The sequence below is a fragment of the Scyliorhinus torazame genome, chromosome 16, assembly GCF_047496885.1.
Source record: "Scyliorhinus torazame isolate Kashiwa2021f chromosome 16, sScyTor2.1, whole genome shotgun sequence".
NCBI classification, from domain to species: Eukaryota; Metazoa; Chordata; class Chondrichthyes; order Carcharhiniformes; family Scyliorhinidae; genus Scyliorhinus; species Scyliorhinus torazame.
In genome coordinates this window covers 147,839,565-147,866,319 of record NC_092722.1, presented here as the reverse complement: position 1 = coordinate 147,866,319, position 26,755 = coordinate 147,839,565, and the positions used below count along the sequence as shown (strand labels likewise).

Sequence of the window (26,755 nt, the reverse complement as noted above, 5' to 3'; positions counted from 1 at the left end):
CAGAGATTCGAGGCTTTCTGCACTCTGCTTGTCTTTTATTTCAGTAAGTTCTCATTGTTCAAGCAGGGCCCTCTCCTTCTTGAGTCACGCTCATAGACATTTATTAGATTATTGTACATAAAATTAGATTTGCCCCTGAAGGTTCCATTATTATATGTGGAATTGAAGCTTATCAACCTTTATGAATGTCAGTGCTTTAATTTGCCTATTCCTGGGCACCTCTACTCAGATATTAACCTCCTAAAGTTTGACAAAGCCTCACAATTTTGGCTATACTCTTAACTGTTCCTTCCTTAATGTGATAATGTTTCAATTAACAGGTTCTTCATGTTCAACAGGGAGTAGATGATGGTTCACAACCTTCTGGTAATACTCGTAGGTCTGCAAGTGGACGTACATCTGGTTGGTATTTCTTGTATTATATATATTTTAAAAAGCTCAATTTATGAGTTTGAACTATATGCTTTGCATATAGACTTTGCAATCTCTGATCTGCTTGTAAAACTTTCTCAGGGTGTGGGCCTCACTGGCAATTGACCATCCATAACGGCTGCAGTATTCATTGCAATGGTGCTCCACAGTACTGTTATGAGAAGGAGTTTAAGATTTTAACCCAACAGCAATGGAAATAATACCAGTTATGTATCCAAGTCAGAATTTTTTTTTGGGTGGGGATGGCACAGTGATCCCATTTTAATGCTTTCTAGAAAAGTTAAATTAACAGCATTGAAGTTTGTTTGGCAACTTGCATCTGCACTGGTGCTAGTTGTGTACTAATTCAATTTCTGCTCTCTTTTCCCCTGTGTTTGCTATATCCATTTTGTTGCAACCTTTTGAAATGTGATGGTTACTTAGATGAAAGCAGTTCATATTCATAAAGCCTCAATTTATTTCCTCTAATTTCCCATTTTTCTCCTGAAGTGTCATTTCCCTGGTCCAATCACTCCCAACATATGGATATAACAATTGGAAAGTTTTTTCAGTTTACTCGAAATCATTTATCATCTTGAAAATACTCTACTGGAGATTGTTGCTTGAAAAGTGCCCAGAGTTTGCTCAGCCTTTTATACCTTATCGTTCCTGATATCTAATCTATTCACAAACCTTCCCTATCTGTAGTGCGTCAGAAAAATCATGTGCTGTGTTTGCCAAGCGAGTGCCGCAAGCTAGGTGAACAAAGTCAGAAATGTGTCATACATGCCAGGTGCTGGCTGATTCTCCTATTGAAATGTTATTCCTGAATGTTGCTTGTGGTTGAATCATATTACTTGAACCTTGCTTGTTAGCTATAATATTGTGAATTGCTGTTATCCTTTTGAATTTTATGTTTTTTGTCAGATAAAGTAGATGTGGATAAAATCTTCGAAGCACCAACCAAACCTGCAAAGGCTACGCCAAATGAAAGAGATGATTCCGCTCCAAAGCATGTGCGTAAGAGAAGCTCCACAAAAATCGTTAATGATGAACAACCTGCAGATGAGGAATACTTATCGCCTTTCTCCAAACTTTATGAAATTTTCAAGCAGGAGGTCACAAAACCAATTCAGGTTAAACCAAATGAAACTAATATGCATATCGCAGTTAAAGAAAACAGTACTAACATGACAAAGCAAACTGGTGTTCCAGAAAAAGAATCTGATGCCGCAATTTCTCAATATGGCGAGAATCCTAGAGCATCTCTGAGCGCAAAACTAAAATCCGGGAGGAAGAGCAAGATTACACCAGAAGAGGGAAAGAGTGAAAACAATAGTGGATATGAAAAAATGAACAACTCCGAGACGCTGTTAATTGACGGTAATGCAACTGCAAAACCAGTGGCTAACGTAAATAGCCCAAACAAAAATAATGTTTCAATGGAATTATACAAATTTCAAGAAACTTACACTTCTGAGGCAATGGTTACCTCTCCTGCATTTTTTGATGTAGCTGTGAAAGAACTAAATAATCACTTGTCCCCTAAATGTACACCAAAAACAACACACAAAAGTCAAGATTTCACCACTCTCAAATCCTTAACTTCTGGTAAAGCTGTAAAGGAAATCCAAGAGATTCATCGGCGTTCAGTGGAAAAGGATTCAAGTATATTTGCGAAAACTGTTGGAATGGAGCAAGTAATGGTTAATGTTGGCAAGGAAAAGGCTGAAACACCCAAAAATCGTGGAAGATCATCAGTACGTAACAAAAAATTAGAACCTACAGATGTTCAGTCTGAGCTGGTTGAATACACAAATGTTTCTGAGCTTTCGACTGCAATATCAGAAGTGGAAGATAAGTCAGTAGAAATGGAACACACAGCAGCTAATGTAGCTGAGGAAAAGGCTGAAACACCCAGAAATCGTGGCAGACCATCATTGCGCAACAAAAATGTGCAATGTACAGATATTCAATCTGAACACGCTGAATCCACCAATGTTACTGAGCTTTCTGCTAGCAAATCAGTAGAAATAGAACATCCAGCAGCTAATGTAGGTGAGGAAAAGGCTGAAACACCCAAAACACGTGGCAGACCATCATTGCGCAACAAAAAAGTGCAACCTACAGACAATCAGTCTGAGCAGGCTGAATCCACAAACATTACTGAGCTCTCTGCTGGAAAAGCAGTAGAAATGGATCAAACAGCAGCTAATGTAGGTAAGGAAAAGGCTGAAACACCCAGAAAACGTGGCAGACCATCATTATGCAACAAAAATGTGCAACTTACAGATGTTCAGTCTGAGCTGGTTGAATTCACAAACGTTACTGAGTTTTCTGCTAGAAAATCAGAAGTGCGAGATAAATCAGTAGAAATGGAACATACAGAACCTAATGTAGATGAGGAAAAGGCTGAAACACCCAAACAACGGGGCAGACCATCATTACGCAACAAAAATGTTCAACCTACAGAAATTCAATCTGAGCAGGCTGAATCCAAAAACATCATTATTGAGCTTTCTGCTAGAAAATCAGTAGAAATAGAACATCCAGCTGCTGATGTAGGTGAGGAAAAGGCTGAAACACCCGGAAAACGTGGCAGACCATCATTACGCAACAAAAATGTGCAACCTACAGAAAGTGAGCCTGAGCAGGGTGAACCCACAAACTGTACTGAGCTTTCTGCTAGAAAATCAGTAGAAATAGAACATACAGGAGTTAATGTAGGTAAGGAAATGGCTGAAACACCCAAAAAACGTGGCAGACCATCATTACGCAACAAAAATGTGCAACTTGCAGAAAGTCAGTCTGAGCTGGCTGAATTCACAAACGTTACTGAGCTCTCTGCTGGAAAATCTGTAGAAATGGTTCATACAGCAGCTAATGTAGGTGAGATTAAGGCTGAAACACCTAAAAACCGTGGCAGACCGTCATTACGCAACAAAAATGTGCAATGTACAGATATTCAATCAGAGCAGGCTGAATCCACAAACATTACTGAACTTTCTACTCACAAATACGTAGAAATGGATCATACAGCAGTTAATGTAGGTGAGGAAAAAGCTGAAACACTCAGAAATTGTAGCAGACCGTCATTAGGCAACAAAAATGTGCAACCTACAGAAATGCAATCTGAACAGGCTGAATCCACCAACGTTACTGAGCTTTCTGCTAGCAAATCAGTAGAAATAGAACATCCAGCAGCTAATGTAGGTGAGGAAAAGGCTGAAACTCCCAAAACACATGGCAGACCATTACGCAACAGAAAAGTGCAACCTACAGACAATCAGTCTGAGCAGGCTGAATCCACAAACATTACTGAGCTCTCTGCTGGAAAAGCAGTAGAAATGGATCATACAGCAGCTAATGTAGATGAGGAAAAGGCTGAAACACCCAAAAAACGTGGCAGACCATCATGCAACAAAAATGTGCAACTTACAGATGTTCAGTCTGAGCAGGCTGAATCCACAAACGTTACTGAGTTCCCTGCTGGAAAATCCGTAGAAATGGAACATACAGCAGCTAATGTAGGTCAGATTAAGGCTGAAACACCGAAAAAACGTGGCAGACCATCATTACACAAAAATGTGCAAACTACAGAAAATCAGTTTGAGCAGGCTGAATCCACAAACGTTACTGAACGTTCTACTCAAAAATCCGTAGAAATGAATCATACAGCAGCTAATGTCAGTGAGAAAAAGGCTGAATCACCCAAAAAACGTGGCAGACCATCATTACGCAATAAAAATGTACAACCTACAGATATTCAATCAGAACAGGCTGAATCCACAAACATTACAGAGGTTTCTGCTGGAAAATCAGAAGTGGAAGATAAATCAGTCGGAATGGAACATACAGAAGATAATGTGGGTGAGGGAAAGGCTGAGACGCCCAAAAAACGTGGAAGACCACCGTTAAGCAACAAAACTGTGCAATCTACAGATGTTCAGTCTGAGCAGGCTGAATCTGCAAAGATTTCAGAAGCCGCTATAAAATCAAATGCCTTGAGTAAACAGAAAAGTGGTACCCCCGTCTCTACAATCCACCTGCTCAGGAAAAAGAAGGAAAGTGATGCCCCTAATTACCCAAACGAAGTCGAGTGCTTGAAGAAAAAGGGCTGGGCATCTAAAAGTCCGCAACGTGACTTGGCCAGTCAACAAATTGAGAAAGCCGTTGCTGGGAGAGATCGTAGAAGTCCTATTAATACTGTTACTGTACCAATGGAAAGGTTTTCATCTGGAGATGTTGAACTTGATCTCTCCACCAGCAACAAAGGATCCCCTGCAGGTAAAATCTAGCTGTGGGAACTCTTGAGTTACATATGGGGAAGAATGGCTTACGTACATTAAGTTTGTCATATTAGAACATTGAAATCTATATTTTAAAAATCGTCTGAAGCAGCTTTATGGTTTTTCTGCATTAGAGGTGCTATATAAGTTTTCAATCCAGTAAGTCTCAGTAAACAGTGGAAAATAATGGGCATTATGTTTTAAGAAATATTTGATCAGAATTCCAAGTGACTTAAATATGTTTAACATGATTAAATTAAGAATGGGAATTTTAAAATGAGTCACTTGCTGATTTAGCTATTTAGAATTTGTCAATATATATATATGTTTCTGGAACATACCTCTTCATTCACCCGAGGAAGGAGCAGCGCTCCGAAAGCTAGTGATATCGAAACAAACCTGTTGGACTTTAACCTGGTGTTGTAAGACTTCTTACTGTAGTAATAGAACAAGTTTGGCAGTGCTAGACAGCTTGCCTCAATCTCTGAACGACCCCCCCCTCAGAATCTTCGGGGCCATTTCCCCAAATAAAGTCAGAAATAAGCTGCTCGACCCTTCGGAAAAAAGACTTTGGTAGGAACACCGGGAGTCAGATGTTCATCTTAACCGATAGGACCCGGCCTGCCAAAGACAATGGGAAGCTATCTCACTCTTACGTCTGCCTTAATTCTCCTCACTAGACTCATATAATTCAAGCTTAGGAGCCTCGTCCAATCTCCAGCCACATGGACTCTTGAGTATCGAAAACTAGTCCCCGCTAACCCCCCAAAATGACAACCTCTCCCTAATCCGGCTCCCCTCCCAGACACATCAACCACAAAATATTTGCTCTTCCCTATGTTCAACTTGTAACTGGAGAATCCACCAGTTTCTGTCCCTCCTCCTTCGCCTCCCCATCCACACAGCCTTATATGCTATGATCTCTCCTGATCACCGCCTTCAAAGTCGGAGGGCAAGTCTAGCCGGTTATCGTTATGTTCTACATATACCGGTAATGTCCTTCTAGCCTCACAACCCACATCTAACTGCCACCCCCTCCAATGCTCCCGACCGACCTCCAACACTAGATCTACCCAATCTGGAGCATTTTTTTAAATAACCACTGCCGAGTGCTCTGCTTTCTTCACCCCAGCAGAAGAATCTGACTCAATAAAATAAGCACTCCTCGAATACACCTTGTGTACTGAGGGGGGAAAAACGAGAACTCCTTCTCCCCAGGATGAGTAAACTGCGCAGACCTAGCCCCTACCCATCCGCCATCTCCTCCATAAACACAGACAATACCTTCGCCATCCCAACTAGGACCAAGGACTTCAGCCTGGGCCGATCCACCTTCGAGCCCAATACACAGTTCATATCACCTCCCAAAATCAATTGGTGGGTGTCCAGATTTGGTAATCAGCAATGGTTTCGTGAACTAGAGTGTTCCAGTTCGGGACGTACACATTCATTAGAACCACTGACTTCCCCTCCGATGTACCTGTCACCATCACTTACCATCTCCCTGATCTGCTATGACCCTCTTGTAAAAATTCAACGTTGGCTCCCAAACTTTTTAAATGTACAAACACCTCTGCCCTCTTTACATGTCCCCCACAGGCCTTGTATGTTACAGATGACTAACCCTGTCAGGAGCCTCTGACCGCCCCCCAAAAGAAAAAAACCCTCCAGTCATAATACCACCATGAAGCGTCATACCATCACCAGTTCCTAGGCCCTAAGGTAATGTAAGATGACTGGACAAAAGGGATCAAAATACAAGAACCCCGGCAGGAACCACTTTTGGTGCAACTTGCTTTCGCATGTCATCAGCGGAAGTCCAGGGATCTGCAATGTTAACACTAATGTTGCTTTGCATAGATTAATTTTTGTTTTGGTCCTTTTTAACCATATTTTTCCATTTGAATTATTTTTCAGTAGCTGCCACCTCACATTTATCAAAAAAACGCAGAAGTGAACATGAAGAAAACTTTTATGGCCCAAGTTTTAAGCGAAAGCGAGTTTCTTTTGGTGTAAACCTGAGTCCAGAGGTTTTTGACAAACGCATGCCACCTAGTTCTCCTCTGCGAAAAGGAGGTACTCCAACCCGAGTGAGCACACCATTTCGATGTACTCCGCGTACAGTGCTGAAATGTGCTTCCAGCATAGGAATGCACCCTTGTACTATTCAGGTAATTAATTAATAATATTAATATGGACAGCTTAAATCTATTATGCATAGAGCTATTCGTTTATCTGCATCAGCACAGGGTTATTGCTTATTTACATGGTTAACCCTAGGAATGTGTATTTGCTACTGTATAGTTGTTTTGTCTTTGACTTTATAAAAAAAAACATATCTACAGTAAAGTCACAATATACATTGGGCAGGATTCTCCGTTTTGCCAGCGCCCAGGGGTTTCCCGACAATGGGAAACCCCATTGACTGGCTGTCAAGTTGAGGCAGAATGTGGGTGCGGTGGGGCGCAGAATCCAGCCCATGGAGGGATAATGCATGTTAGAAATATGGCAATTGGATCAGCTGGCAGCCCTGGTGGTGGGGACGTTTGAAGAGGCGATAGGGAGGTGGGTGTTGCCACAAACCTTGGGACAGGCATCGATTTTCTTTTTTGCTTAAAAAAAAGATAAGGGTCCGATGAAGTGTGGGTCGAAGAGGCCCATATCACTTCTGAATGTGGACGCAAAAATATTAGCAAAGGTACTGGCGGGTAGGCTGGAGGAGTGCCTCCCGAAGGTGATGGGTGAAGATCAGGCGGGGTTCGTGAGAGGGAGGCAGCTCTTTTCAAACGTTAGAAGGGTATTGAACGTTGTTATGGCACGGAAGAGGGGAAGGAAACTAGTGGTTGTGGCATTGGGCGCTGAGAAGGCATTTGACCGGGTAGAATGGGGGTACTTGATGGCAGTTCTGGAGCGGTTTGGGATTGGACCAAGATTTGTGAACGGGGTAAAGCTACTATATAAGGAGCCGAGGGCGAGTGTCTGCATAAACAACATCAGCTCGAGATACTTTTCTCTCCACCGTGGGACTAGGCAGAGATGTCCTATGTACCCCCCCCCCTGCTGTTTGCACTCGCGATTGAGCCGTTGGCTATCGTATTAAGAAGTTTGGGAGTATGGAAAGGAATGGTGCGGGGGGGAGGGGGAATAGAGCATAGGGTGTCCTTATATGCCGATGTCTTGCTGTTATACTTGTTAGAACCGAGTGTGTCGATAGGGGGAATACTGGAGCTGCTTCGAGAGTTTGGTCTTTCTCGGGGTACAAACTAAATCTCGACAAGAGTGGGTATTTTGTGGTGTCTCGGCCGGGGGTGGGGGCAGGGGTGGGGGTGGCTGCTATTCCGTAGGGCAATGATTCACTTTAGGAGTGGGAGTGCAGGTTGCCCGGGAGTGGGGGGAGGGGGGGTGGTCTGCAGGTACACCATTTCTAGTTTGGTGGCAAGAGTGAAAGCTGATCTGGCAAGGTAGGATGGTCTCCCTCTGTCACTGGTGGGTCGGGTACAGGCGGTTAAAATAAACGTGTTGCCTTGATTTCTGTTTATTTTTCAATGCCTGCCGATTTTCCTGCCAAAGTATTTTTTCAGAGAGATTGAGGGAAGGATTACTTCGTTCATATGGGGAGGGAAGGTGGCCAGAGTTAGAAAGGTGCTGCTACAGAGGGGAAGGCAGGCAGGGGTTTGGGTCTTCCGAACCTGATGTATTACTACTGGGCGGCGAATGTGGAGAAGGTGCGGAGCTGGGTCAGAGGGGTTGATTCCCAGAGGGTCAGAATGGAGGAGAGTTTGTGCAAGGGGTCGGGATTGAAAGCACCAGCAACAGCTCTGCTTCTGATAGCCCCGGGGAAATACTCAAGGAGTCCGGTAATAATAGCTTCATTGAGAATTTGGAGGCATTTTCGGCAACACTTCGGGATGGGGGCAGGGTCAAGGGAAATGCCGATTTGGGGGAACCAAACATTTGAGCCAGGGAGGTGTGATGGAAATTTTCGGAAATGGGAGGAGAAGGGGATTAAGACACTAAAAGATTTGTTTCTTAGGGGTCGGTTTGCAGGATTGAAGGAGCTGGAAGCGAAGTATGGGCTGGAACAGGGGGAAATGTTTAGATACATGCAGGTAGATTTTGCCAGAAAGGAGATACAGAGCTTCCTGGTGGAGCCGGCCTCCACATTGCTGGAGGATATGCTGACGACAGGGGGACTGGAGAAGGGGGTAGTGTCGGCGGTTTACGGAGCTATTTTGGAAGAGGAGAAGGCACCACTGGAAGGGATCAAAGGAAAGTGGGAGGAAGAGTTGGGAGAGGATATGGAGGAGGGGTCTGATGTGAGGTGCTCCAGAGAGTGAATGCCTCCACCGAGTGTACGAGGTTGGGGCTGATACAGCTGAAGGTGGTATACAGAGCACACCTCACGAGGGCGAGGATGAGCCGATTCTTTGAAGGAGTAGATGTGTGTGAACGTTGCGGGGGAGGCCCCCGCTAATCACGTTCATATGTTTTGGTACTGTCCTAAGCTAGAGGATTACTGGAAGGAGGTTTTTAGGGTAATTTCTAAAGTGGTGCACATGAAACTGGGCCCGGGCCCCCGGGAGGCCATATTCGGGGTGTCGGACCAGCCAGGGTTGGAAACTGGTGCGGAGGCAGATGTAGCCTTCTCCTCGTTGATCGCCCGAAGGCGGATCCTGATAGGTTGGAGAGCAACCTCTCCACCCTGTGCCCTGACGTGGTGGGGGAAACCTGTTGGAATTCTTGACTCTTGAGAAGGTTAAGTTTGAACTGAGGGGAAGGTTGGGGGGAGGGGGGGGCTGTGTGTGTTGATGGCGACTGGGTGATTCCTAATTACGTTTTTGTCATTTGTTTGTGTGAACATGCGGGCTAATGTTTGGGGTTTGGTGGGAGGATGGGATCGTTGTTATTGATATGGGAATTGACATATTTATTACTGATTATTGTTTATTGTTGGTGGGTGTAAATTTGGGAGAAAATGTGAAAAGGAGAATAAAAAAATATTTATTAAAAAAAAAGAAATATGGCAATTGGGTTATGTTCTTTTGTGGATAACTTCTATTTTGCAGCTGGTTACTTGGAACTCTTGTCACAATGTAAAACTACATTGTGCCATGTAGACATGCTATGTTCCTGTTTCCCCACAGCACATAGCTTTCAATTGGATATTATAATCAACGTTATACTGTAAAAGCTTGGTGACAGTGCCATCTTGTGGCAAGAATCTTGTAATACAACAGCTGTTACTAGATATGAAAATTTGGCTTTGAATGGGAGTTAAAACTTCAGCACTTTTGTTTCCATTATTTACTTTTTAATGTAGAAATGCCTTAATGCTTCAGAGAACTTGGATCTGCATCATAAACTTAAAATTGATCCATGGAATCGGACAATCACTTAAGTACGAGTTGTACAGGGTAATGATGCTGCTTTATTGTGAAGTACCAAACCAATCAAAGATGGACTTTGGAGTGCTTTTGAAGGAAATTGATGATTCATATCCTTTTTTTCACATTAGGGAAGTTGATTGGATTTGATTTTACAAGGCCAGTCATGATGCTTTGTCATTTACAGATCTATATGGAAACTGCCATAACTATTGGGAAACAGTGGACCAGGGTGTGTTTGAGTGACTAGCTGATGATTGCTTGGATTTGTATTACCATGCTAGGGAACCTGTTGTAAATATCAACAAGTTAAACAAAAAATGAAAACCTGCCAATTTTTCTAGTTGCCATTTAATATCTACCTCACTCAAAAGTCAGAGCCTTAGAATGTTGAGCCATCCCTGTCAATGGCTGATGAGCACATGGAAAATAAAGATTGAATAGAATAAACTGATTTTAAACAGATTCAGATGCCTGACTGTTCAAAATATAAATCATCAATTAAGTGCAGTTTTTATGAAGTATGATAAAAGAAAATGTTAGCAATATTCAAGACCTATTGAGATTTACTGTGGAAACTGCATTCTTAAGTCACAGAATTTGGTTGGACATGTGACAGAAATTTGTTTTTTGAAATCCTGGAATTCCAGGATTCGTCTCGAAGGCAATAATATATTTTTTTAATATTTGTGTTTTAACTCCAAAGCATTTTGGATAATTGAATTCTCGTTATACTGCAAATATTAAGTAGCCATGTTACTTTAAAGTCTTGCCTTAAATAATACAATTGTACTTGCTTCCCCTCAGGAATTTGGTGAGCTAAATGAAAATCATCCAAGTCCCATGAGGTCAACTGTCCCTTCAGGAACCTCCCCCAGGCAAACTAAGAAATCACCTGCCAAAGTTCCTTCGCCAGGCAAGAAGTCTTTGACAAAAACTAGCATTAATCCACCTGCAAAGAGGACACCTTTGGTCAAGATGCCAGCATCGACTAAGACACCCTCCTTGTTAGATATCAAGCAGTCATCTGATGCTAAGACTCCTTTGCCATCAAAAACACCTTCCTTGTCTCCTACCAAGAGGTCATCCTCTGCAAAAAGTCCTTTACAAAACAAAACTCCATCATCAGCTACCAAGAAGCCAGCTGTTGCTAAGACATTGCCCAACTTGTCACCCAGAAAATTGGTAGCCAATAAAATGTCCAGTCCAATTACTGAAGGATCCATTGGTTGTTCTCCACGTGTACGTGGGAGTTTCTCCATCTCACAAATTGCTACTCCTCCCCACTTAACCCGGTCCAAATCTTCTCACTGTACACCATCTTCTCATAGTCTGGTGCCTCAGCAGAAAGCAAGTTCTGTGAAAAAGCCTTCCAGAAAAAGCACCAGAAGAAGTGGTTCATTACTCGCAGCAGGACATTACAGAAGGCAGACAGGTGCTTCAGCTGCCAACCTATTAGGTAAGATTTTTTTCTACAGTTGCAACATTTTCATTGGAACCAACTAGGGTTGTACCATTTTTATGACGGCCTCAAAATTTCCCAACTGTTCATCTATTTGGTGGCAAGTCATGGATTGGCAGAACAGTGATGTCTATAAATGTATCGTACTTAAATTGGTGGTCTTTGACACAAATCGTTTAACCTCTTTCCCTTACTTGGAGAATGCTGTGAGTGATTCGAGGGGAAAATATTGTAACTAAAATTAGCAATCTGTTTTGTGGCATTGATTGGATGATACAGAACATAATTAAGCAGAGTTGTCACAAGGATTTTAACAAAACATAGTGTGAGAAATTCTTGAAATCATTTGACTTGTATTACTATTGGATTGCAGATTCTGCCTGTCTGCATTTAGTATCTGGGGCGTCATTCTCCGACCCCCTGGCGGGTCGGAGAATGGCTGTTGGCCGCCGTGAATCCCGCCCCCGCCGGTTGCCAAAGTCTCCGGTGCCGGATATTCGGCGGGGGTGGGAATCGGGCCGCGCCGGTTGGCGGGTCCCCCCGCTCGATTCTCCGGCCCGGATGGGCCGAAGTCCCGCCGAGAAATTGCCTGTCCCGCCGGCGTAAATTAGAGTACCTATTTACCGGCGGGACAAGGCGGCGTGGGCGGGCTCCGGGGTCCTGGAGGGGGCGCGGGGCGATCTGGCCCCGGGGGGTGCCCCTACGGTGGCCTGGCCCGCGATCGGGGCCCACCGATCCGCGGGCGGGCCTGTGCCGTGGGGGCACTCTCCCTTCCGCCTCCGCAACGGTCTCCACCATGGCGGAGGCGGAAGAGACTCTCCCCACTGCGCATGCGCGGGAAACTGTCAGCGGCCGCTGACACTCCCGCGCATGCGCCGCCCCGACATGTCATTTCCGCGCCAGCTGGCGGGGCAACAAAGGCCGTTTCCGCCAGCTGGCGGGGCGGAAATCCTTCCGGCGTCGGCCTAGCCCCTCAATGTTGGGGCTCAGCCCCCAAAGATGCGGAGCATTCCGCACCTTTGGGGCGGCGTGATGCCGTCTGATTGGCGCCGTTTTGGGCGCCAGTCGGCGGACATCGCGCCGTTTGGGGAGAATTTCGCCCAAGGTGAGTATTTTGAGCTCAAGGTAATACTAGGAGCAGTTATCTTGAAGTATCACAAGGAGCATAATAACAATATTGCAGTGTCATAACCTGCCTCTTCTGCTGTACCACCCACCTACTTCCAATTCTCATATCTTTATCTTCGCATACTGAGTAACTGGGTCCACATTCCAACTGTTAAGGATGGTGCTAAGGTTACTGTTCTCATTGACTTGATTTATCCAAAGCATTTCAAAAATCTGTTTCTCATGATACAGAACAAACAAATGACCATGATACTGGTATTAGACCACTGTTTGCATAAGATTGCTTGAAGACTTTTTTACCAGTGACAACCCGAGATGAATGAAGCTCAAATTATTGTAGTTAATAATAATAATCTTTAATAGTGTCACAAGTTGCTTACATTGATAATACAATGAAGTTTCTGTGAAAATCCACTAGTCGCCACGCTCCGGTGTCTGTTTGGTTGCACTGAGGGAGAATTCAGAATGTCCCATTCACCTAACAGGCATGTTTTTCGGGACTTGTGGGGGGGAAACCGGAGTGCCTGGAGGAAACCTGTCCAGACACGGGAGAAGGTGCAGACTCCGCACAGACCCAGGCGGGGAATTGTACCCGGGGCCCTGGCGCTGTGAAGCAATGGAGTGAAGCAACGGTGCTAACCACTGTGCGACCGTGTTTCTAACTCTGAAAATAATCATGCACGAAAGGCACCAACCTTGTAAGTGGAAACCAACAAGAAATGTTACAGACCACATTATACGTGCTGTGGCTACTTGGTGATCTTCGGTTCATCCGAAGAACAGGTTTGGGGTATTGTTAGAATCATGTTACAATGCGTGCATGTTTAATTTGTAATTGAGAGCAGCTGCCACCAATTGGGGAAAGATTAGGGAATTATTCCAAGTGTATACAAAAAGTTTATACCAGACACTGGAGTGTGTGCCTGTACCCTGAGGTTTTGTGAATAAACCTGGATTAAGTAAGACTGCTTGGAGATTCATCCTTTCCTCAAAAGCATGAGCAGTGACTTTAACATGGGGCAGATGTTTCAGGAAAATATTTATGGCATATAAAGCTTCATATTTCCTTTCCAACTCAGTATGATTGTTTTTTATTATGTTGTTTACATGGCCTCAAACTAAGTAAATTATTAACAACAGAATAACAAATATTCCTAAAAGCACAGTTCCTAAGTTTTTTGGACCACAGAATGGAAGTGATATCTTGTTTAAATCTGGAAATTGCATCTGATTCAAAGAATGGAAGGTGGTTGACCCAAGATGAGTAAATTAGAAGGAAGTTTTAGAGTCTAGCTGATTTATTTTAAATTGAATATATGCAATTTGATTTTAGTGACAAAGTCGTGGGCACAGATAGTAAAGGAAGGAGTGGCAAGACCTCAGTTGCAGTGTGCTAGAAAGAAATCAGCTGTGGTGCAAAAACGGACTAAGAAAACATCTTCAAAAGTGGTAAAAGTTTATTGAACATTGTAATGGGAAATTATATTAAACATGACCTTATCATGTCTTAAGACGATATTTAATAGTGCTAACTCAATGTGTAAAGTTCCTTATTAAACTATTGTATAACACTTTCAAACTAACTGTAAATACGTGGTCTCAATTATAAAAGAATAGTCTGGGCATAGGCATATAAACTTCAAATCTTTGTTTTCAGTTTTTATTCCATTCATGTTATATAACATTTTGTTTCAACAGGTACCTGCTTGTTCAGTGAAAGGTCACTTTAGCACTGGCCATGCGGCTTCCCCAGCTACAATAGTCATCGGCAGGTCACAAGCTACTACCATTAAGACACCTAGAAAGGCCCCACACGTTGTCAGACCTGTCTCATTGAAATATAAAGATTATGATATGGATGAAAGCTTTACAGGTACTATAAATATATATTTTTAAAATCTGTTCTGTTGATCAACTTGGACTTGACGTGGAAGTGAGATCAATAAAGTCCAGTTTCATTCAATGCGATGGGTTGAATTTTTCAATTTGTACCATCCAATTTTGTGCTCGTGCTCTGGCATCGTGTTTATAATTGAGGTAATGTTGTTATGTTCATCCTATTTCCAACTCCTATCTGTTGCGCTCATGATAAAGTTGCCTTCTCGTGTTGCGAATGATTAATAAAAAGCAGAAGTTTATGTAAAGGGACCAGCATGTCATTTTTATCAGAAATAACTTACTTTGTAGCCATTTTGTTTGCTTTTTGAATTTTGTTTGTGCTGACCATTGCATCACCATAAATCTTTATAATGTGTTGATCGGCTCCTAACTGACCACACAGAGAGTAGTAACTTCTGCTATGGATTCTACTGAAGTTCTGCCCAGAGTTGTCACATGAACAACTAGGTCTGCACGTTTTCTATATTTTCCTCATCCTTGAGCGATTTAAAAAAAAAAAAAAAATGTTTTAAAAATTATTAAGACTAGTTGTATTTAAGGGCTGGAATCGCTCTAATTCTCTAGGAAGCAACATCTTCTTTATTTATCACTTTCTACTAAGGTTGCTGCCCACTAGTTCTGTGTTGTAACTCTTCACAAGTTTCTTTCTCATCTCCAGGTGTGTTGTGTATGTGTGAGTATCTATAGTGACTGAGGGAAAATGTTGTCCCTTTCTCTCATTGCTATTATTCACAGCCACCTTTACAGTATTTGTGATGTACAGTCAGAAAGGTGATTTAAGTTTGTCGATCATGCAAAGGTTTGTTGGCAAGAAATTATTAGAAAGGACTTTGCCTGAGTAAACAATTCTGATAAACATATAAAAAGTGGTGATCAAGAATTGTAAATGGGCTGTCCAGGCCCATTAGGTACTATGAGCCATCAACAGCAGAATTGTGTGCCTCCTTAGTTTCATGGCCCAGTACATTTATCAGTTCAGTACTATCATTAAGCCAGAAGACCACCCCTGGTTCAATAAGGAGTCCAGGAACAGCACCAGGCATACCTTGAAGTGCCAACCTGGTAATCCTACAATCCAGAACCGATTGCATGCTAAACAGTAGAAGCAGAGTGCAATGATCAGTTCAGTGAGCCCATGTACAATTGATCAATCAAAACTCTCCAGTCCTGCCACGTCCCATTGTGAATAGCAGTGCACAATTTACAAAACTAACAGGAGGAGGCTCCACATATATTTCCATCATCTCTGCCAGTGCAAAGATGAGGCTGAATCATTTGCAACCATCTTCAGCCAGAACTGAGTGGATGACTGATCTTAGACACTTGAAATGAAATGAAATAAAAATCGCTTATTGTCACAAGTAGGCTTCAAATGAAGTTACTGTGAAAAGCCCCCAGTCGCCACATTCCGGCGCCTCTTCGGGGAGGCTGGAACGGGAATTGAACCATGCTGCTGGCCTGCCTTGGTCTGCTTTAAAAGCCAGCTATTTAGCCCTGTGCTAAACTTCCTGAGGACTTTCAATGCCAGTCCTCAGTCACTTCTGTTCACACTGAGAGCATGATACAGCAAAGGCTACTGGTCTTGACAACATCCTGGCTGTAGTACCGAAAACCTATGATCCAGAGCTAGTCGCATCTCTAAGTGAGCTGCGACATTGGCATTTACCTGGCGATCAAAAGATGTCCTGTCTGCAAAAAGCAGGACAAATCCAACCTGACGAGTCTACACTCGATCATCGGTGAAGTGATGGAAGGTGTTGTTGACAGTGTATTTAATGGTCTTGCATAGCAGTAACCTGCTCCATTTGAGTTCTACCAGGTCCTTGACCTCATTTATAGTCTTGACCCAAACATAGACAAAAGAGCTTGATTCAAGAGGTGAGGTAAGAGTGACTGCCATTGACATCACGGCAGCATTTGACTGAGTGTGGCATGAAAGAACTCTAGCAAAGTTGGTGGGAATTGGGGGTGTGGGGAAAACCTTGTGCTGGTTGGAGCCATAAAACAAAGGAAGGTCATTGTTAGTAATTTTGTAGTACGGAATTTGAGTATAGCTGGGGGGAAAAAAGACATCCTATCAAAACGTTTGTATCTTGCACTCATCAGGATAGCTCACAAGAAATTTCCCAGCAGTAACGGAAGAGCAACAATTATTGCATGAGAAGAGTTCTGATTGGTTGGCAAGTGGACTCTGGTGGAGGTGTTGTCATGGAGAATAGAATGGAGCAGTTAACTGCCCAGCTTTGTTCAAATTCAAATAGAGCAGGTAGACTCCGGTCCATGGCCATGCCTCCACCAATCCGCATTCTCTTTCCATGCAGTGTAAAACACTTGTCCCCTGTTAAATTTTGGTAATTTCCTCCGAGTTATTGGATGTGTACAAAACAAACCCTTCGATAGCAAATCTCTTTCAGCAATGTTTTAGTTATGTTTGTGATTGTTGGAGGCCAATCAGCTCAGTCCCTGGACATGCTGCAGGAGTGCTTTTGGGGTAGTGTCCTCTGTCCATTTGTCTTGAGCTGGTCATCAAGGACCTTCCTTCCTTCCATTATAAAGTCCGAAGTGAGGATGTTTGCTGGATGATTTCACAGTGCTTGGTATCATTCATGATTCCTTAGATATTGAAGCAGTCGGTGTCTGCAAGCAATCCCTGGACAACATTCAGGCTTGAATTGCTAGGTGGCAAGTAATATTCATGCCACAGTGCCAGGCAATGACTATGCCCAACAAGAGAGAATCTGATCATCCCATGACATTCAATGGTATCATCGCTGAATCCCCTACGGTCAATATCCTGGCAGTACCATTGACCAAAAGCTAATCCAGCGTTATAAGTACTACAACTACATGAGCAAGATCAGAGGCTGGGAATTCTGTGGCAAGTCGTTCAATTGATTCTTCAAAATCTTTTCACCAAATAAATAGTACAAGTCAGGAGAGTGATGTAATACTCCACCCCCCTGGATGAGTGCAATTCCAATGACACACGAGAAGCTTGATCATTCAAGACAAAGTAGCCCGCTTGCTCGGCAGCCCATCTTAAACAATCCCTCCACCACACAGTAGCAGCAGTGTGTACCATATACACAATGCACTGCAGCTTCCTTTGAAAGCACTTCCCAACTTCATGATCTCCACCAACTGACAGGGACAGCCGGCACATGGGAACGCCACCACATGAAAGTTCCCTTCCAAGTCAAACATCATGCAGTCGTGGAACTATAACATCTCAACTATTATTGAATCCTAATAGCATTTTATGTGTACCAAAAGCAGATGGACTGCAGTAGTTCCAGAAGTATACATAATCTAGACCGGGAAGATAACTAGATTCATTTGGAACAAATTGATAAGTTTAAAGAAATTAGAAGTTATAAATAGTGAATTCTGAAACTGAAAACAGTTACAATCATTTTTCCTCTGTATTGGCAGCCACCATGTAATCTAGAAAGGGAATTCAAATTAGTATGAGGCTAGTCTTTTGTTTAAGGAACTTAATTGCTAATATCTGACAAAATATGATATTTCTGCTACTTTTATTTTATCTATCATAATACAGGTGTAGCTGAAATGTTCAGCACTCCTATTCATGAAAATGAAAACACATATCCGATACTCTGTACCGATGACTCCATCAAAACACCTGAAGATACTGGTTAGTGTCATACAACTTGCTACTATGTTAAGAGATGGGTCTGTGCCCTTTTTGCTGTCCCAATCCTATATACTAACTCTTTCCTCATTCCTTTACTTCACCGCCATCTTTCTTGCATTTGTCATACCTGCTTGCTTTCATTGCCCTTGCCCTGCCTTCACTTCTCAACCAACTTTATCCTGCAACGCTGATTTCCTAGCTCGCAAATCAGTGTACCTACTCTATAAAGCACTTGCTTTGTAAGTACATTAAGTGCTTCAGAGAACAAATGCCTGTTGAGAGCTACAAAACTGATGAAGAATAAGAGGATGCTGAGCAGGGTGAAGTAGCTTAGACTGTGACTGAGGAATGACGGATTAGTGAGGTAGAAACCAAATGGGGGAATCAACGTGGGCAACCTAGAAACCTGCCTCTAGCATAATGATCGAAGAACAGCATAAAGAGACAGGCACAGTTTTTTTTAGATCTGGAAAAGGGTACTGGGTGGCTGTTTCGGGACACGGTGATGAAGAAAAGCTGTCTGTATTGTGAATCACACTGTCATGCAGCTTCTGGAGGAATAAAATGGAATTGTTAGGCAAGTATAGACAGCTTTACATATTTTCCATCAAAAATAACTAGACAATTGTTTACAGAGATATTACTGTTCATGTAAATCTTTAAGCGTAGGCAATCTTGCAGACAGGGAGCCAAGATAGTGTGCTCTATCTTCATTTCAAAGTCCTACAATAATGTATAAATTATACCTACCAGAGGTGCTGCTGTAATACAATACTTGCATTTATGATCAGATGAGGAGGGGGTCAAAGGGCTCCCCTTTTTTTCTGTCCTGCATTGACCGCAGTGACTGAGGATATCTCTTGCCAGTCTGTGTGAACTTAACTGGTTACATACTGTAATTATAAAGAACTAGTAGACAAGTTTACTTGAGGTTAGTTTATTTGTATTTCACTTAGATTGGTTTAAATATTAAAAATGCACTCTTGACTTCAGCACACTCTAAACTCATGCATAAGTATACATTTCAGAATAAATCAGATAAATTGGCCAAGAAATATTTAAAAATCTCACTTCGCAACTTGCTGTTTCCTCTGACTGCAGGTAGAATCTGATCTTGCTTCTAAGGCTGACATGATTCAAAGCTGTAGCTGGTATTTCTGTAGATGGTGCTATGGAATTCCAGTTTTAAAAAAATATTCCTGTCTCCTGCAAATAGTTACAAGATAAAATTAGACAAGGTCCAAGCTTGCCAGGTGGGAAGTGAGAGAGATATATTGGCAGGGGCTCCATTCGGCTCAAAATGCTAGCCTGTTTTGCTGAGGAACATTTACCTAAATACAAGTAATAACAATAATCTTTACTAGTGTCACAAGTGTGCTTACATTAACAATGAAATTAAGTTGTGAAAATCCCCTAGTTGCCAGACTACGGCCCCTGTTCGGGTACAATGGGGTAAAATTCGGAATGACTAATTTACCTAACAGGCACATCTTGTGGGAGGAAGCCCAGACACGAGGAGAACGTGCAGACTCCACACAGACAGTGAATCAAACCCAGGTCCCTGGCGCTGTGAAGCAACAGTGCTACCCACTGTGCTACTGTGCCGCCAAGTTGGCTTATCACGTGCCTTCTCTCTCCAACTGCCAGTGATTTGAAAAAAGAATTAGTATATTCCAATTCTAACTTGATTAGAATGGTTCATCTTCAGTTGTTGATTACTGTGGTGATTACAATCGCGATCTTGTCAATAGGGCAGGAAGGAAAGTCTTTCACAGTACAAGGAAGACAGTTCCAGGAAGATTGGGAGGTGACATTGGTCTTTGTGAGTTTTGGAAACTTGCCATCTCCTCTCCATAGTTTGGAACTACAAAGTATAAAACAACCTAAATTAATGTTGTTCATCTTGATATAGATCAAAATCACTTTAGCTATTTCAAAAAGAATTATCTTTGTAAAAGTCCAATTCCTGTTTCCAGCCGATCTAAGCATCTCTTAATATATGTAGAACTGTTGCTATAGAAAGAATCCCAGTGTGCATTACAAGATGGTTATCAAATAAAATTTGACACTGAGCCACCTGATGTTAGGACTTCTGATCAAAAGGTTGGTTAAAGGAGTATAGAATCGAGAGAGTGAGAGAATTGCTGGGCTTTTGACTTAGTCAAAGGTATTGCTGCCAAAAGTGGAGTGATGAAAATTGCTGATGCACAAAGAGGCCAGAATTAGAAGAGTGCAACATTTTTGGAACGTTGTAAGATTACAGACGGGATGAGGCATGAACTGGAGGGATTTGAAACTGATGAGAATTTTAAAATCTATATGGTGCTGGACCAGGAGTCTTGTGTAGATCAGCAAGCACAAGGCTAATAGGTAACAGGAATTGGTGCCTGTAAGGATGTGACCAGCAGTGGTTTGCATTAGTTCAAATTTATGTCGGGCACACGGTAGGCGACTGATATGGATACCATTGACATTTTTCATTGCAAGTGTGGACATTAACATTTATTACTAAAAACAGTTTGCACAGATAATTTATTAATATGATTGCTTTGTCCGGTTAGCAGTGACGACTGATTGCACAAATGCAATGTTGTACTGGTTTGTATCAACATTGAATATACCTCAAATTTTAAAGTGTCTATTACTTTTTCTTCCAGGTGTAATGGCTATCTCACCACTAACCACCCCTGATCCAAGAAGTAATAGAAAATACGACAATTCAGTTTCTCGTTTATTGAGATGTAGAGCTAATTTCTTTTCTAGTTCGAATGATCTTTCTGAGAGCATATCCCAGGTACCAAAAGTAAAAGGCAAGCCAGTAAAAGACATAGTTGATATAAAAAGAATCATGAAGACACCCAGAATAAAAGGAAAGCCAGTGGAAGATATGGTTGGTGTAAAAAGAATCATGAAGACACCCAGAATAAAAGGAAAGCCAGTGGAAGATATGGTTGGTGTAAAAAGAATCATGAAGACACCCAGAGTAAAAGGCATACCAGTGGAAGATATGGTTGGTGTAAAAAGAATCATGAAGACACCCAGAGTAAAAGGCATACCAGTGGAAGATATGGTTGGTGTGAGAAGGATCATGAAGACTCCCAAAGTAAAGGAAAAGCCAGTAGAATATTTTACTGGACTATGCAAGCTTATGGCTGAGCCTAAACCAAAAGTAAAATCTCCTGAGGTTAGCTATGTTGGAATTAAAAAATTGTTTCGAGGGGATAAAGAGATGGAAAGCTGTGACTACAGTGGTTTGGCTGAAATGTTTTCAACTCCTGTAAAAGCTGAAGAGAGTTCAGATTCCAAGCTGCAACAAGCTTCAAAAATAAGTTCAAATGAACAGGACTCAGATATACCACCTGCAATGACTGAGAAGATCTATAGTGATAGACAGACAACAGAAACATCTGAAAATAATTTGAGCCAGATTGTAAAACAGCACAGTGATGAACTATTGACAACAAACAATCCTCCCCACGAAGGTAGAAATTCAAGCCTGACATCAGATGCTCCGGTAAATATAACCGTAACATTTAACATGCTAGTAGAACTGGACAATACTCGATTATTGTTATGTCCATTTTAATCAATAATGGTCTTTGATTTTCTTATACAAGTTGTACATGAAGATTGTTTTCCCACACATGTCATCTGATATCAATTTGACCTGGGGGCTGTTTGTTGCTTTATGCGCATTAAGTTGTCATGCCATTGTGAATCATTATTTCCCACATTATCCTGTCAGAAATACCATGTTCTTGTGCATCAGTAAAGGTTTTTGTATTTGCCTTTAGGCAATCCTAATGCTTTAAGTTGACCACACAAGTGCTTGCTTCAGTTCACCATTGTCCACCATAGAAATACCATCATTGGATACTTTTACATCAGACATTCAAACCAGGTGACCAGCCCACTTTATTCTCACTATTTTACCTCTCCTCAGAACGTCATAGGCCTTGCCACCATTGAATTTTCAATATTAATTTTCACTTGGATGGAAAGAACAATTTCTGGTGGAATGGCTCCAAAGATTTCCTGCTTGAGGCTTACAAGACAATAATTATATTTGTTATCAGTTTAATGCCCTTTTGCTCCCATTATCTCAGCTGTCAAATAACATTATTGGTTATAAGTAACCTCTGGTTCACCTCATAATTTAGGAGTACATCCTAGGAAGCAATTGGTGCTTCCTAGGTAGACAAACCTATTCACTGCAGGCAGCATGTGTTCTTACGTGGGACGTAGTTTCTGAGGCAGCAAGGTCATCAGCAAATGAACTCCTAAGTTATTTTTCAGGGGTTTTCATACAAGACTGCAGGGTTTATTATCCAATAATTTATTATTTATTATCCAATCTGAAGCAAATGTATGCTTTTTGTCCACGTCCCTGAAGGAACCAAATTGGGATAAGCCGAGCAAGAATTTACCCTGTGTCATTCCTCTGGCACAAAGACAATGGGCTAGATTCTCCCAAAATGGGACGATGTCCCCGTGCCGGAGTAAAAACGCTAGAATTTTACTCCAGAGATTCCTGGAAAAAGGATCGGCTAATTCAATGCCGTTCAGGGGGTTTGCAGGGACCTGGAGTAATTCACGCAGCTTTAGCTGCGGATACGGTCTCGCGGTTTGGTGTCCGCACATGCGGCGGCGGCCTCCAGCAGCCGCGCCGAGCTTCATGGCGGACTCGGACTGTGGAGCCACACACAAATTAGAACACCCCCAATCGTCTGCGCGCCCGAGCATCTAACTGTGCGGTTCTAACCCCCTGCCGCCTATAAGGTCCCCCCTCCCTCCAGTTGTCAGATTTTTTTTTTTCTCCCCCACCCCCACAAGGGCGGCCGAAAATAGGTGGTTCAATCCACGCCGTCGGGAACTCGGCAGATTGGGAGCAGAGGATCAATGGGTCCCCAGCTGCGCGGTGTACTCCGTGATCACGCCGATTCCCGGGTCCCTGAGAATCGCCTGACCAGCGCCGGGCCCGATTTGGGTGTGAAAGTGGATTCTCCACCCGCTTGCTGAACCCAATTTTGCCACAGGGCTGCGGAGAATCCAGCCCAATGTGTCTGTGCTCTAGCTGGAAAGGCTCAACCAAAGACTGAGCTAGCCGGTGTCCTCCAAAAGATCTCAGCTGTTAGCATTGCAATCTTGAGAAAAACCCAAGAGGCTCAGTGGTGTCAGGCAGTGAGGGACATTGATCAGACTTTCAGGGAGTTGTTTCAAGACCTCAGTAACTTTGGGCCTCCAATTTAATAGAATCTTGAAATTAATAGTCTATCTGTTATAAAATTTGAGTCTTGTCAGTTAATAAGAGGGTTATTATCAACTCATTAGGACTGTGGTGTCTTTAATCACAAATAAGTAGATGGTTCATAGTGTTTTAGAACACTAGCGTATAAGTGGATTTCCTCTGTTTTATTACTAGTCCTACATGCCTCTTTGTTTGAAGCTCGCAATTCTAGTTCTATGGTCTTTCTCAGGTACCCCTAAAGCTTTGCCAATCCATTTTTGAAATGAAAATTGCTTATTGTCACAAGTAGGCTTCAATGAAGTTACTGTGAAAAGTCCCTAGTCACCACATTCCGGCGCCTGTTCGGGGAGGCTGGTACGGGAATTAATCCGTGCTGCTGGCCTGCCTTGGTCTGCTTTAAAAGCCAGCTATTTAGCCCAGTGTACTAAACCAATTGTGCTAGAAATTGTACTAACCTTTGAGATTCTATTCCACAGCTCGCCTGAGCTGATGTTCTATCCCAACTTTAACCTTGGTGTCATTGAAACTGGCCGGGTGATTTGACTACACCGTCTTCAGAATAGAACTGTATGATATTTTGTTGATGAAAGACTGTGCATCCAAAGCTAGAATCCCCTGATTCCCAAAAGAATGGGGGTTAAAACAGAAAAAGTAGTTTTTGATAAAGTACTGAAATTTGAATTGTTTTTTTGGAGCAGACATGGAGTTGGATTTGGGGTTTGCCCCTGTCCACACTCAGCCTTGTAAATCTGAAAAAGTAATACAGTGGGAAATGAGTTGGAGTTCAGGAAGGGTGGGGGATGTGCAAAGAGGTAAAGAAGATTGGCAAGCAACATAAAAGGGAACTCAAAAATCCCTGATCATTTAAAATAAGTTTAAAGAAACTGGTTGATTAAAGATGAAAAAGAAAATATGGAGGCAGAGGAAATGGCTGATACTGAATGAGAGGTTTTTACATTTTCCATCACTGGTGTTGCAGTAGATGAGGTGGGAATATAATCAGGTTAAGAATGAATGAGAGGTAAGGGATCATAGATCATATAATTTACAGTGCAGAAGGAGGCCATTCGGCCCATCGAGTCTGCACCGGCTCTTGGAAAGAGCACCCTACCCAAGGTCAACACCGCCACCCTATCCCCATAACCCAATCCCCATAACCCAGTAACCCCACCCAACACTAAGGGCAATTTTGGACACTAAGGGCAATTTATCATGGCCAATCCACCTAACCTGCACATCTTTGGACTGTGGGAGGAAACCGGAGCACCCGGAGGAAACCCACGCACACACTGGGAGGATGTGCAGACTCCGCACAGACAGTGACCCAAGCTGGAATTGAACCTGGGACCCTGGAGCTGTGAAGCAATTGAGCTGTCCACAAGGCTACCGTGCTGCCCTAATTAAATTTGGGAAGATTTGGTAAACTAGGGACAAGGCAAGAGAGAAAGATACAAATATGGGAAATGATAAACAGACTGGCAGGAAGGGTCAGTGAGTACATATCTAAGAGTAAATCAGATAAGGCTAGATGCTACAAAAATAGTAAAAGGTCAAAATTCCGCATCAAAGGCTCTATATCTAAATGCATTCAAAACAAAACAGATGAACTGATGCCGCAAATGCAAATTAATAAATACAATCTGAGGCATTACAGAGAAATGGCTGCATGATGATATAGATTGGGATCTGTATATTGAAGGATGTGACGGGAAGGACAGGAAGTTAATATATTGAATATGTGACCACAAGGACAGGAAGTTAAGAATAGGTGAAGGTGACTGTTATACCTATGATGGTATTAGCACATTCGAGAGGGATGACCAAAGGTCAGGAAACATGGTGGTAGAAGCAGTTTGAATCGCAATGAGCAATAATAAGTGAAAGAAATCATTTGTGGAAGTAGTGTACAGGCCCCCTAGTTGTAACTACAGGGTAGGACAGGGTACAAAATAAGAGGAAATAGGAACTTGTCACAAAGGTATGGTGATAGTTATGGGGGATTTTAATCTACATATAGATTGGAAAAATTAAATGGGGAGTTCATAGAATGGTTTTGGGTTAGTTTCTCAGATCAGTTCTTGTCACAACCAAGAGCAGACTATACTAGGCCTGATATCATGCATTGAGAGAGAATTAATTGATAACTGCACAGTGAATAGCAGCAAGCATAATATAATTGAATGTTACATTTAGTTTGAGGGAGAGAAGTGCATCCAAGACTGGAATTTTAAATGTAAATAAGGGCAATTAGTTTTAAAAAAAATTTAGAGTACACAATTAATTTTTTCCAATGAAGGGCAATTTAGCATGGCCAATCCACCTAGCTTGCACATTTTTGTGTTGTGGGGGAGAATGTGCAAAGTCCACACGGGCAGTGACCCAGAGCCGGGATTGAACCTGGGACCTCAGCACTGTGAGGCTGCAGTGCTAACCGACTGCGCAACCGTGCTGCCCCAATAAGGGCAATTATGAGGGCAAGAAAGCAGAGCTAGCTAAAGTAAACCGGTAAATGTGCTTGAGCGATTGATCAATAGAGATTCAGTGGCAGATGTTTAAAGGATATTTCAGAATGCACAAAACATATTCCAATAAGAGAAGGCCTGTCATCCATGGATAACTAGAAAAGGAAGACCATGAAGCTTAAAGAAAAAGCATATATTTGTGCAAAGACTAGTCGGGTCAAGATTAGAAAAAATATAGAAAAACAAAGATTGACATGGAGGGGAAAATTAGATAGAAAGCTAGCTAGTAAGATTAAGATGGATAATTTCTATAGATATTTAGGTAAGAAAAGAGAGCATTAGTCCTATAGAAAGCACACCTTAGGAAATTGATAATGGAAAGTAGGGCTATGGCGGTAAATCAAACAGGTATTTTGTACCTTCACTATAGAGGACACAAGGAACATTCCAGAAATGTATGTAAATCGGAAAATGGAAGGGAGGGAGGAACTCTAAAAATGACAATAATCAGGGAAGTTGTGTAGAATAAATTGTTGTGTCTGCAGGCAGGCAAATCCCTGGGTCCAGATGGACTATACCCTGAGCTCTTGAAGTGGTCAATGAGAGAATTTTAATTCTCTAGATTCTGGAAAGGTTCCATTGTATTGGAAGATAGCAGATATAACTCCTGAATTCAAAAAGGGAGGGGGACAAGTCATGGGGAAATGTTGGAAACGACTATTAATGACATTATAGCAGGCTATAACTAGGAAAATTTGAAGACAAATCGGAACTCTTTCCCGAAAGGCAGTGGAAGTAGAATCTTTGACTATTTTAA

General features: G+C 42.3%; 1 protein-coding gene and 1 long non-coding RNA gene across 5 annotated transcripts in view; one reads left to right on the top strand and one right to left on the bottom strand.

Moving 5' to 3' along the window:
- The window catches only part of mki67 (marker of proliferation Ki-67), a 56,800-nt gene that overhangs the window by 22,431 nt on the left and 7,614 nt on the right, over positions 1-26,755 (top strand). The window contains exons 6-13 of one of the 4 annotated variants that reach the window (XM_072479187.1): positions 321-402; positions 1,339-4,698; positions 6,618-6,871; positions 10,892-11,543; positions 14,008-14,120; positions 14,373-14,547; positions 18,133-18,228; positions 20,886-21,742. In XM_072479187.1, the coding sequence (XP_072335288.1) occupies positions 321-402; positions 1,339-4,698; positions 6,618-6,871; positions 10,892-11,543; positions 14,008-14,120; positions 14,373-14,547; positions 18,133-18,228; positions 20,886-21,742 (5,589 nt within the window). Of the gene's footprint in view, positions 1-320; positions 403-1,338; positions 4,699-6,617; positions 6,872-10,891; positions 11,544-14,007; positions 14,124-14,372; positions 14,548-18,132; positions 18,229-20,885; positions 21,743-26,755 lie in introns of all 4 variants that reach the window. The other 3 variants (XM_072479188.1, XM_072479186.1, XM_072479184.1) reach the window with 3 other exon arrangements.
- Positions 19,192-26,755, bottom strand: part of LOC140393126 (uncharacterized) — a 79,821-nt gene continuing 72,257 nt past the window's right edge. The window contains exon 4 of the long non-coding RNA XR_011935506.1: positions 19,192-19,434. This is a non-coding gene — a long non-coding RNA (uncharacterized lncRNA). The remainder of the gene's footprint in view (positions 19,435-26,755) is intronic.